The sequence below is a fragment of the Perca fluviatilis genome, chromosome 16 (assembly GCF_010015445.1).
Source record: "Perca fluviatilis chromosome 16, GENO_Pfluv_1.0, whole genome shotgun sequence".
In the NCBI taxonomy this organism is placed as follows: domain Eukaryota; kingdom Metazoa; phylum Chordata; class Actinopteri; order Perciformes; family Percidae; genus Perca; species Perca fluviatilis.
In genome coordinates, this window is record NC_053127.1 from 24,620,467 (window position 1) to 24,632,704 (window position 12,238).

Sequence of the window (12,238 nt, forward strand, 5' to 3'; positions counted from 1 at the left end):
TAGTAGACACGGAATTTAGTGCTGGTGATCACCCGAAACAGTGCCATTTTTAGACGTTTACTGCTGACGTTTACAGAGGCTTCAAACAGCTTCCGTTTACACTGGTAGTGATTGGACTGTCCTGCACTTACCCCGTGAGCTAACATATTGGGTGAACAAGTCCGACAATCTACACTTCAATGGAGGAACAGCCCAAAGATCGGGCACAAGAAAGGCAATATCACCACCACGGAGAAGACAAACACTCTATTCAACATACAACTTGTCTAAAACATGATCAGAGCCACTTCCAGCGCCAGCATCAGGAAACGCAGACGAAGAAAACAGGTTGGGCCATCCGGAAAAGTGAGCTAACGCTTGCTAGCCTTAGTCAGCTAGCTAATGTCAACGAGCCGACTAGCATTTGCTAACTAATGTTAACTCCACAGTGATTTAGAGCTTAGCATACCAGCTAGCTATTAATTCAAACACTATGCTGTTGCCTTGAATAGTTTAAGAAGCGTTACAGCGGGTGAGTAACGTTAGCAAACTGATGGGACCGATAGTTGGCTACTGTCGCACCAGAAACAAGCCGTTAAGTTGGCTAGCTGACGTTGCGTGACAGTTGTCGCTGGTGGTGGTTTGACATATCGGGGATTGACCTTGTGCCCATTTTTCTTTTACATATGCAACTAAATCATTTCAGAAATCCCGCTGGGTCACCGTGCGCTTTAAACTCATTAACTGGTAAGAGTACGTGGTAATTCCCTTTCAACGGGAGTCAAATCTCTATCTTATTCATTTCAGCATGCTTCTGTCCAGTTCAGGAAAGCGAGCCGGCTCCACTGGAATGTTCTAGCTGCCGTTTCCTGTCGGCCATGTTAGAATATCACTGCTATCACTAATGCTATACTGTTAGTTATCTGGCTTGTAAATAATGTTTGTACGACCACGGTACTTTGCAGCACTGGCATGTCGTTGTCGTCTTTTGTCTACTCTGGTCGCGGGTGTTAGGTGGCTGTCTTATGGCACAGCCAACTTACTATTATTGGTGCCAGGGCGTGTTAATGCCCAACGAGTCGATGGCTAGTTGACATTAGCTAACGTTAGCCATCTCTGACAGGCCTGTTGCATGTTGTCACCGTGAATCCACGCAGCAACTCGATTATGAATTGATAAAGATACTGTTTGCTGCAGCTAAACAGCCACTATAACTATCGACCTTACGTTTGCTGGCAGCTATGTTAATGCTAATAAGCGAAAACATCACCTCTGTATAATAATTGAAGCGTATGCAGCAGAAGCTTGTGTGTGTGCTGTGCCCACAGACGAGGGCAGGCAGCACCATTGAATTTGAAGCCCCACGTTGACACAGCCGTGCCCATATGAGTAATGCATAGACCTATTTGTGGTTCACTGCCACTCCAAATGTATGTCCTATACTGCTGTGAGCCCTTTTTTTTTCTTTTTTCTTTTTTTTTACATCTTGCAGCAACTGGTATTTGATATCAGATAATATCAAGAAAGTTAACGGCTAATAGTATGCAGTTGACCGTTGTAAGGTTAAATACAGTGAGCACCCAGTTCATCTAGGAAGGTGTTAGCAGATACATATCCAGGCAGCACTATAAATGTAAACTAGCAGTGGCACTTACCCTGTCCATCTCACTGCTCTGGACAAAGTTGCTGGACAACATAGCTTTCTTAACATTGAATGCTGCAATGATTTATCAAATACCAAAGTTACATATGAACACAATACATGGATTGTTATGAGATTATAGTGCATATTTGTGGTTTGTATAGGACACACCATTTTAAATCTGTGGTTAGCAGAGACAAAGTTTTAATTCCAAATGTGATTGATGTGTATAATTCATACTTGGACTCATTTTAAATATGAGTATGATCGTAGGTACAGCATCTAAATCATTTTTCAGATATAGTGACTTTAGGGTCCTATATTGCTTATCATACAAAAAACTACTTGTAAATCTTTGCATCACTTCTATTTTCCATAATTGGGAAAGGTCATATTAATTGACACAGCATTCTTGTAAGTCTTTGACCAGTTGTGGCAGTTTTCTGCAAACTAGTGGAAAGACTGGTTGAGGTGTTGTTATTTCAGTATAAACTGATTTTGTTTCCCCTTTCAGGCAATAAAAAAGTAAACATCAGTGAGGAGGAGGTTGAGAAGAATCCACATCTATCTGATACTGTTGGTATGTCGCATCCCCCCAACAGCAATGGTAACCGACACACAAGTAATGCAAATGTGAAGCAGAAGTCCACACAAAAGCTTTACACGACTGTTCAAAAAGTGAGCAGCAAAGGCTTGGACCATAAGAAAAATATGGACCTTAAACATGACAAGGAAAAGGCTCTGGATTTGAATTATCATGAGGGCCCACTTTTGGATAAGAAAGACTCAATGTTGCTTCAAAATGGTGTTGTAAACTGTGGCTTAATTACAAATGGCTATTCTAGCAAGGACAATGATGGCAGCGGCTCCGAAGGTGGATATACTACTCCGAAGAAACGCAAGGCCAGATGCAACAACGGCAAGAACACTGATTATGGGATAAGAGAAAAGGAGAAAGACATGCAGCAGGGCAACACTACACAAGAGCATGGTGCTTTTATTCTTGACACAACTGAGAAGGGAGTGACTTCTAGACTTGATGGCGTTAGAGTTGCCCATAAAGTAGATGCTCAGTCAGCGGCTAGACGGGCTGTTGCGTCAGAGGCTTCAATGGGGAAAAACTCTGATGGCAAAACAGTTGGCCCCTTTGGTAAAAAGACTGAGGAAAGGCACAAAGCCAAGCTTTCCTCACCTTCAAAAGAAGACTCATGGACTTTGTTCAAGCCCCCTCCTGTATTTCCTGTGGACAATAGCAGTGCAAAAATTGTTCCCAAGATCAGTTATGCAAGTAAAGTAAAAGAGAACCTCAACAAAGTAGCTCAAGGTGGAGGAGAGGCACTGCCGCCTCCTGTTAGACTGTCACAGGTCCCTATGTCGGCTATGAAAACTATCACCTCAGCTAGCTTTACTAATGGCCCTGTTTCTGGAAACGGAAACAACTGCGCATCAGTGGGTACCTTCTTTGCTCCTGCTGCTAGTAGTATTCAAACAGCCCCATCTATCCCAAGTGGCGAGAATGTAGCATCTCCTTTGGAAAGTAACTGTAGCTCTACAACCAGTCCTGTAGATGAAGCATATGAGCTTAGAAAGTGTACTCTTTTAATTTACCCTTTAAATATGCAACCTGTGCTCCCTAGTGCTCGTCACCTTGACCCCCCGGCTGCTCAGACAAATCAGAAAGCCTTGGGAGATATCTTCCAGAATCAGTGGGGGCTTTCTTTCATCAATGAGCCCAACTTGGGACCAGAAGGAGGGGGTGGCCAGGTGCCTGCAGAGGACAAGTCTACTGTGGTCACGCCTCAAAGCGAGTGTCAGGCTGTTGCAGCCAAGGCTGCCCAGCCCTGCTTTGATGTAAGCCCATCATTCTTAGAGCCTGGCACTTTGGCTCAAGACCCTGAGAAAAGGACTTGTGCCCCTTGCAATATGTCTAATACATGTTCTCCTGCTTGTTTGATGAGTGAGGAGGAGAACAAGCTGCAACCATGTGGCCAGGAAAAGACAAAAGTTGAGGCCAAGGGTGCAGGTTCTGCTGTGTTGGCCCCCAGTAAAGACAACGGTGCTAAGCCTGGACAGGGCCAGCTAACCACTGTGCTGTTTGGCTCATCTACACAACAGGCCCACTCTAAAGACATTGGCAGAAGGTCCTTTGATATTAAAGCTGCTGTCACTTATCACACTAAAGGTAACTATGATGATCTAATTTATTAAGATGAACTTGTATAACCATTTAAGTTGTAATCCTTAAAATGTAATTCCTGGTTGATTTGGCAACACCTGCGGTTATTGGTGATAAAGGAAAGTAGGAAGTGGTTACTGCTAACCACCTCCATATGAGCAGTTTCGTCCGTAATACAAGAAAAAACTGTTTCATCTCCGGCGTTTTACCTGCCTTAGAAAAAAGGCTGTCAAACACTTCATCTCCTGCATTCTGGAAATGTCTTGATTTATTTTGCCTTTCTCTGTATGCTTATCCCTGCTATGAGCAGTAGCAATATGACCAATAAATCACGATACATTTTACCTAATAAGTAACCATAATTTAATAAAAATTATGACATTCGCGTTTATATTAATGTTAATATTATGTTAGTCTAACTTTGAACCAGCAAGTTGCGTTTTAAGCGCCTCCTTTTTTTTTCTGCTTGTGGAGAGCTACATGACACATGAAACTATATTGATGAGGACCGGCAAGTAAAATCGGCCGTCCGAGAGTATACCAGCCAGACACTCTGACAACCTGTAGACGGAGGCGCTGGAGACAGGCTCGGACATACACACCGCGGGCTGCTCTGGACATGTGTCAGTCCCGCAAGTGGACACAGAGTGCGGAAATTGTGTACGAGCCTCCCGGACGGTGAACGGTTAATGATCGGTTAACATTTCTTACTAGCCACTTACTAGCTAATTAATTAGAGTTTGTGTGTGTGTGTGTGTGTGTGTGTGTGTGTGTGTGTGTGTGTGTGTGTGTGTGTGTGTGTGTGTGTGTGTGTGTGTGTGTGTGTGTGTGTGTGTGTGTGTGTGTGTGTGTGTGTGTCGCCAGACGAGTCACTTGAGACCGACTCAACTTTTGGAGAAACGTAACCCCACGTCACGCTGCGGTAGTCAATCATGTAACCGGCAATCAGACTTGTCGGTGTGTTTTCAGGCAGTGTGAGAATCCCGTACAGTAAACGGGAAACATCACTGCCTTTATGGCTGCCAAAAAAGTTTTAAAACACTGAGGGTAAAACACAATACACAAGCACTGAACTGCCCGGGAGTTTGTGTAATAGCTGAATGTTCCCTGCAGCAACAAAGCTATGTCTCCCTCATCTCTTTTCTTTCTCTCTTTCCTGTGAAATAAAGCTGCCTTTATGTGCGGTGATCGAGATCTATAAACGGTCTGACAGAAAACAGTCATTGTGAAATATAAAGTTTACTTGTGCTACATTGGTGGGGTTAAATAACTCAACTCAAAATGGGCCATTGATAAGTAACACTCCCACCGCGGCACAACCCTGCGGAAAATCGCCAGAATGCTTTTTTTGGTCTGAACGTAGCTTATGTCTTCCCTCCTCTTTTCTGTCTTTTAAGTAACCTCTTCAAATGTGCATTTGGCACCTATTCACGTTAATGACACATTAATTCATTTTAATTAAAATTATTATTTTTGCTCAGTTGTTATATTCGTGTCGCAATATGGTAGTGGCTTATTGTCCACAAATGTTAACTTCACCATCTCTGCAACCTGTGTTGCACTATCTACGTGGAGATGCCGGGGAAGCAGAGGTGTATAGTCCAGGTGCCAGAAAGTAGAAATCCTGTCCAGCATCTGTCCCAACCATCACTAAACCAGCTCCTCTACCAGGTAGATGAGCTCGTTGGTGAAAACACCTGTTCTAGATGTAGAGGCAGATCCAAAAACATGGCAGGATTTTTACTTTCTGGCACCTGGACTATACACGTCTGCGGAGAAGGAGGTGCTAACGCAATTTAACAGCCCAAACAGCTGGACAGCCTGACTCTGGCCGTAAAATTTGAGATTAAATACTACAGTTAGAACCACCGGCAGAGTCCTGTACAGCCATAATCTCTACGGTAAAACTGAGATCCCATTAGTGCTAGCTTCACAGCGGAGGGTTCAGGTCCAGTCAAAGCAGTCCTAGCTGGCTTATCAGCACCAGCTGCATGTGTAAGATATAGAGAGGAGAGATGACTACTGGAAATCAAAGACATTTTGGTGCTTGTGATTTTCCTTTAGTGCTGTATTAAACCTCTTTAGGGGGCGCCACCCTGCATCTGCAATCTAATTTCAGGCTGTTCAAGGTGCAAGTAGTTTTCCACATGACAGCAGGGCATTGTAACAGTAGTTGGTCACCTTCTTGAGAAGTTAGAGGTATGCAGCCTGTCGCATGTAACTTTGCATCTAACAGCTCACTGTGGCTGCTCCCACTTGTTCCATTGCTTTGCAATAATAAAAAAGAGAGAAAAAAAATCTGGTTAGCGCTAAACTCTGTGACAAATGCATTGCGTCTTTGGTGAGCCCCTGTTTTGGCAGTTGAAGTGGTATGTGAAGCGTTTGGAAATGTTCAGTTTGGATTAGCGGTAACTTAACACAGCTCTGATTTGACTGTCGGCGAGTGAAAAGTAAACCTTGAGGCTGATATTGATGAGATAGAATTACAAACCGTATCTGTGGATTATTAGGAGAAGCATAGTGTCCTTTCAATCCCTCATGCGTGTGAAGGAAATTTTAATCTAGTGCGGCAATGGCGGACTTTGCTATTTTGTTTTACTAACCTTTTAAGGATTATAACTAAGCACTGTCAAGTCTCAAGAGATTTGATGTGCTGAATGAATGAAACAACAAATTTAATAGAAATGTTTAAATAGGTCTTTAAACTATAGTTTTTTGATGACATATTGCATTTTCTGAAAATAATGCTGAAATAATATGCTTTTTTTTTTCCTTCAACAGAAATGGAATTCATTTTCAACTTGCAAAAACAAGGTAAACTAAACTTGTTCTCACTTCTTCCTTACCTCTATTTTTTAGAAATGTTTAGGCAGTTCCGTTTTCTCAACAAGAATTGGACCTAGAAATGTTCTGGCATATGACACATATTTGTGAAACATATCAACAACTATAGTGGGTGGGAGGCCAGGTCTTAAGTTACTTATATTCATAATTGTGTGAAACCAAGGGCATGAATGTTTTGGTTCTGATCCAAATGGGATGTAAATGTAGAAAAAGAAAACTTAGTTAGGACTTAGATTTTATTTTTACTCAAATTAATTTAGAGTACCTTATTGTGACATCTAGTACTTGCAGTGATTGTGACATTTCAAAAATACTTTTGTCTTCAAAACCGTGCTGCCTATGCAGCTCTTGCAGCACATAGTCAACATCAAAACATGGAGGATTTAGACTAAGCTGTATACATTTCTGTTAATGGAGTTATACGTACTCACAATATGACCTTTACATCAGTAAGTTAGCCTGGTATGTGCCTGTGACACTTTTTTGTTTTTTATGCAGTTACAATCAAATTATTAGTGTGCATGTACACCTGTTGACAGACTTTTAGTTCATAAAAATTTGGTAACCTGATCCTGAAGCTTCTAAAGCTAACTCCATGCTACGAATTACTCTACATGAATAAAATGTTGTTCCAGTTAGGCCGTATGGCAGCATGTGGCACAGAGGCTGCATTAATGCCTTCAGCAAGCCTCTCCAGGGCAGTCAGCGGTATATCATGGATTAACATAATTGAAAGACAAAAGGCCACATTTGTTGTATTACTAAACAGCATAAGCATAAGCAACCCGAGGTAATCACCTACAGAAACATGGTTAAAATGGCCGTGACATACTGCTGGTGTATGGTCCTCTGATAGTGCAGTCATGCCAACTGGCAAGTGAAATGCAGCAGTTATTCCAAACAGTCTGTTGATATCAACACATACATGAGTTCAATGATATTTCAGGCTATGTAGCTTAATATTCAACCACCAGATAGAATGAAATATACCATTATTACTAGGCCTGGGTTTTGTTTAAAACTTTTTGATACTTGTGCCAATAGTTCAGTTTCTATGTCAATATCAAAAAAGCACAGACTTGACTTGGAGAAGTATAAATAAATTCAACAAAAACCTGTTTTTCATTTTACAAAAGAAGCCAACGTTCTCAAATGTTAAGTAAAGTAGCATTCAAGAAGGTTAATTATGTTAAATAAAATGCCTGTTTCACATTTTATGTGTTGAGGTCGGAGGTCTGATGGCCAATATGTTGAATAATCTAACCATTTCTTCCCCTTCTGCTGTAGATCCAAAAAGAGTAGTGGTTTATGATGAGACCAAGGATGGACCTGATCAGTGAGGTAGATGGGCTACAGTACTTCTCTTCTGAGTGCTGCAATGATCTACCTTGGGAATCATAAATCCTGTTGGACAGATAAAGTGACAACTGTGAAAACATTGATAGATTAGCATGACAGATATTCCTTGGAATCTCCGGTGGAATAACAGACTTCTTTCGGGGGCATCAGACAAACACGCACACACTCCGGAGGGACGTTAAAGGAGTTGATCTGTGCCTCTCCAACACGATAAATGGAACTTTGGAGCTGTGGTAGTTGTTTGTCTCATGGCTCTTGAAGTAAGATGTTCAGGAGTTCAACAAAGGAAGGTGTCATGGATTGCACCTCCCTTAGCCTTTATCCTGTTGAACTGCGGCAGCCGTCAGTCTGACAATGGGATGCCTCAGTCATTTTCTTTCTTCGCGCATTCAAATGAGTTCATTGGATATGTTAGACGTTATACATACACATCCGTGTGCAAGCTTGAATTCATTGTGGAAGAAAGGAGAACACACTTTGCAAAGAATGCCTTGGAAGTTATGGAATTAAGATCGTTAAAGAGTTGAACTGTAATTTAAGTGGAAGCTCATAGGTGAGGCCCCATCCAGGAAGGGAAAACCTTGTCTTAAGTCCTTTAGGGAAAATCAGAGCCCAGAAATTAAACACTTGCTTTTTTTCTTTTATACTGTTTTGTCTGCCCTAACGTGATGAGTGTTATCTGCACTGCAGTTTGACCCCAGAGCACAGGTACAGAAGTGCCCAATTTAAAGAAAAGCGACGCCCCTTCATTTCATTGTTTTACAGGTGTATTCAAGATTTTAAAATCAGGTCTCCGTTAAAGGCAAAAGCTTTTCATCTTAAAGCTTTTAATACATTTCATTCAGATTGTTATGTCAGTGCAGACTATTCTTAAATTCTGATTCATATAAACCCTCTAGTATATGAATCCTGATTTTAGGAATTAACTGAGTGACTCATTAAGAGGCATTGCTACCGATAAGGTCTTCTGCGATTTGTGCTATTTGTTCAGCAGCAAGACTCAGGATGTCTATACAGATTGTTTTTACTGCATTTATTTCTATGTAAAAACTGTTCAATTCCTCTTTTCAAAGGAACATGAGTTGCATTTTACAACTTAGATTTTTGTTTTGTTTTCCTGACTCATTGCATTTGGTCTTTACTTTTCGGTCTCATGTCATTGTATTTCTTGCATGGTTTCTTGTGGAAATGAATGAGTCATAGGTCACTGTTTATCGCCATACAAAGATAACGGCAACACAACAACAATTGCAATACTAATATAGGTTCCCCGACTAGCCACTTTGTCAAACTGTGTTGAAATGTGAAAATGAGTTGTACTATTATGTTTTTACTGTTGATAACATTTTACATTTGCAAACCAGTGTGCAATAACACCGTGTGATCCATACAATGTGTGAAATGGATTATATGGAGCTACAAAATCATCACCCAAGATGCTGGTGGGGTTTGTTCAAAATCTTCAAGTTGCGTTTTTAGTTTGTTGCACAAATTCTTAAGTGGTTTTTGCTAAAGAGCTCACGTTGAAATATCTAATTAAATCTAGGGAGCCCAAATTTGCTAACTGCTAACTGGCCAGCTGTGACTTACCTTTCATCACCATCTCCAAATCAGGATTAGGTTATTCAACATAACAAAGGAACTGTCCAGGTTTCTTTTCTCTAGAAGATATGATTTGGTTAATGTGTGGATTACTAGCACTTTATGTAAACTAATTGCTTTTATCTTTTAATATATATATATATATATATATATATATATATATATATATATATATATATATATATATATATAATATAGAGAAATACTCCTTGAAAGAATGGCTCTGGGCTGTTACTTTTGAGAAAAAACAAGTTGAGAAATACAAATTTATTATATGTAACTCAGGTAGTGTTGATAAAGCCATGACTATGTTAAGTATTGTTTTTGCCAAATGGCCCCTGTCATGTTATGTTCTCAAATTTGGAATTGTTGAATTGGAGTCCAATTATATAGTCTCATATGATGTTGTGACAAAACACCAAATACTTTTGAGGAAAACTGTCACTGTCATTGTCATTTTGGGCTCTAAAAATATAAGTTTTCCTGTTTATTTACCCTTTAAAAAAAAAAAAAAAAAAACACATGGCTCTATGTGCTGTTTTCTATGTATACTAGACTGTAATCTTGCAATTTTTGATGGTTCATTTTTTCCCTCGTGTTCATAGTGGATCACCTCTTGATTTCTTATTGCTGAACATCAGTGGTGTTTCTATTGGGGAGCTACACTCTGGGTATGAACTTTCAAGTACACTTCTTTCCACTGTGTCCTGATTAGGCAGCGCTGCAGCTTGTATTCATGTGCAGAGAGGGAAAGTCATAACTGCAGCCAGTTCTTGACATTTAACTTCCACGTCTAATCTCAGTCAGCTCTCTGGTATTTAAAATGCTTTGTTTTTTGGCTTCCATTGTACAGCGTGTGATGGATGAGTGTATTATCAAATGCTGCCCTCTGAATAAGAACAATTGTGTTGGCTTTGGTGTATGACAAAGCAAGGGCATTTGAGGAGATATTGCCCATTAGCTTTTAGACTTTTATGTTTTTCTGTGCTTGTGGGAATTAACGTTTTATCTGGCATTAAGTTACACAAAACTCGTGAGTTTCATTTCTTCTGATGGCCCATGATCCATCGACAAAGTGACATAATCAGGTTCCCATATGGTAAAGGCAAAATTGTTCAGGCAGAAAGCATTATCAGCTGACAGTGATGCATCTGTAGACTTCTAAATGTAAAACAGGGTGATCAAAATGAGTAGTATGTGATGTTACTGTAGTCTTACATTTTAAAATATTTTTTGTCTTGCTTTTTGAGAGTATGGTCCTGTAAAGGGATATCAAGAGAATCTCCCACCCCCAAGGCTCCTATTTTTGAAGCACTTAATACAGCAAAAAGGCTATGTTGAATATGCATTTATAAAGATAGAAATATTATTTAGCATTGTAGCCTGCAAACCAAAAACAGGTTCTTGAAGTTAATCAGTGATGGGGGGGTGGTGAGAGGGGTTGAGTGACTGACTGTTGGTGTGCTGAGAAAGTAGCCTGAACATGTGGAGTTTATATCTCCATCCCCTCAGGATGTGCAATCACCTCAAGGACTCTGATGCAGGTTGTGAGTGACGAGTTTGGCCTCGTTTTGTGGGTGTGTGCATAGCGAGTTCTTCCTATAATATGCAAGTTTCTCGTATATTTCAAATCCCCCCCACCCCCCTACCTTGTTTCAAGTTCAGGTGCCTGTGTGGAAAAAAAATATACTTTTACAGCAATTTTGATTGTTTAAAATCTGCTTCCAGCATATATCCGTGCCATTTTTTTGTTTCTTCTTTTTTTTCCGTAACATTTGCAATGCTGTTTAAGTTTTCTTACAGCTAATCCTAATTTCTTTTCTTTTCTTATCTTAAGCAACATGGACACAGCTGAAAGCAATTAGCATTTTATGTGTTTTGTAGTTTTTGAAATTGTCATGGCTTGTGTTCAGAATTGTGTGACCTAAAAGCCAAAATCAGTTTAAATGGGACGGATGACCGCCGCTTGCTGGCGTATACTCATGCCAGCCCATTGTTAAGATAATGTCTGAAGTAGCACATAACTGATTTGAACTGATTTAACAAATTAATGTTTTACCATGTTTTTAAAAATGTTTTATTTTTGAGTTATAACCTAATTTATCCATAGATTCACAATTAGGATGAGACTGAAAGGAATAAATGATGCAGAAAATTAAGATGTCTCATTTTTTGTGAGTTTTAGATGATTTAGTTACTGATAAAGGCTGATATATAGAACTATTATTTTCCCCCAATAGCACCATTGTTAATCGTTTCCAGCAGATTTTCTACAAATTACTTTAACTAATTTCTTTAAATAGTTGTGATGGAGTGATGAGCATTGAAACACACTGCATCCCAGAGTTCCTCTTAATATATTTTGTATTTGTAGTGATGTTGATCATGTTGTGAGCGTGAGTGAGGTATTAACGTGCGGTTCAACAGCTCTGAAATCTGCTTTCGCCAAAGGTACACTACTCAGATATTCAGCTAGTGAATGGCAAGCGCACCGACTGGGGGGGGAGACGTTCTTGATGATGTCATAACCAGCTTTTTGACATCGTGCTGGGTTTGGTGGAGTTTTTAGTGAAGAAAAGTCACTACTGTAGCAGCTGAATGTCACTTTGAGTGTGTTGTTATACGGTGTGAGAGAG

The 12,238-nt window shown here is 40.2% G+C and overlaps 1 protein-coding gene across 2 annotated transcripts; it reads left to right on the forward strand.

Annotated features, from left to right (window-relative positions):
- nufip2 (nuclear FMR1 interacting protein 2) lies at positions 1–8,999 on the forward strand. 2 transcript variants are annotated; one of them, XM_039777317.1, is made up of 4 exons: positions 1–345; positions 2,136–3,803; positions 6,579–6,611; positions 7,929–8,999. In XM_039777317.1, the coding sequence occupies exons 1-4, from the start codon at positions 180–182 to the stop codon at positions 7,979–7,981; spliced, it is 1,920 nt and encodes a 639-aa protein (XP_039633251.1). In that variant the 5' UTR covers positions 1–179; the 3' UTR covers positions 7,982–8,999. The 2 variants fall into 2 exon arrangements, with proteins under 2 accessions (XP_039633251.1, XP_039633252.1); XM_039777318.1 differs by having other exon boundaries at positions 7–327.
- Positions 9,000–12,238: the final 3,239 nt, after the last annotated feature.

Bases quoted from the DNA above. Each gene is read 5' to 3' on its own strand.
- nufip2 (XM_039777317.1), top strand. From the start codon at position 180: ATGGAGGAACAGCCCAAAGATCGGGCACAAGAAAGGCAATATCACCAC. The intron at 346-2,135 runs GTGAGCTAACGC...TTCCCCTTTCAG, and splicing joins AGGTTGGGCCATCCGGAAAA to GCAATAAAAAAGTAAACATC. The intron at 6,612-7,928 runs GTAAACTAAACT...CTTCTGCTGTAG, and splicing joins TTTCAACTTGCAAAAACAAG to ATCCAAAAAGAGTAGTGGTT.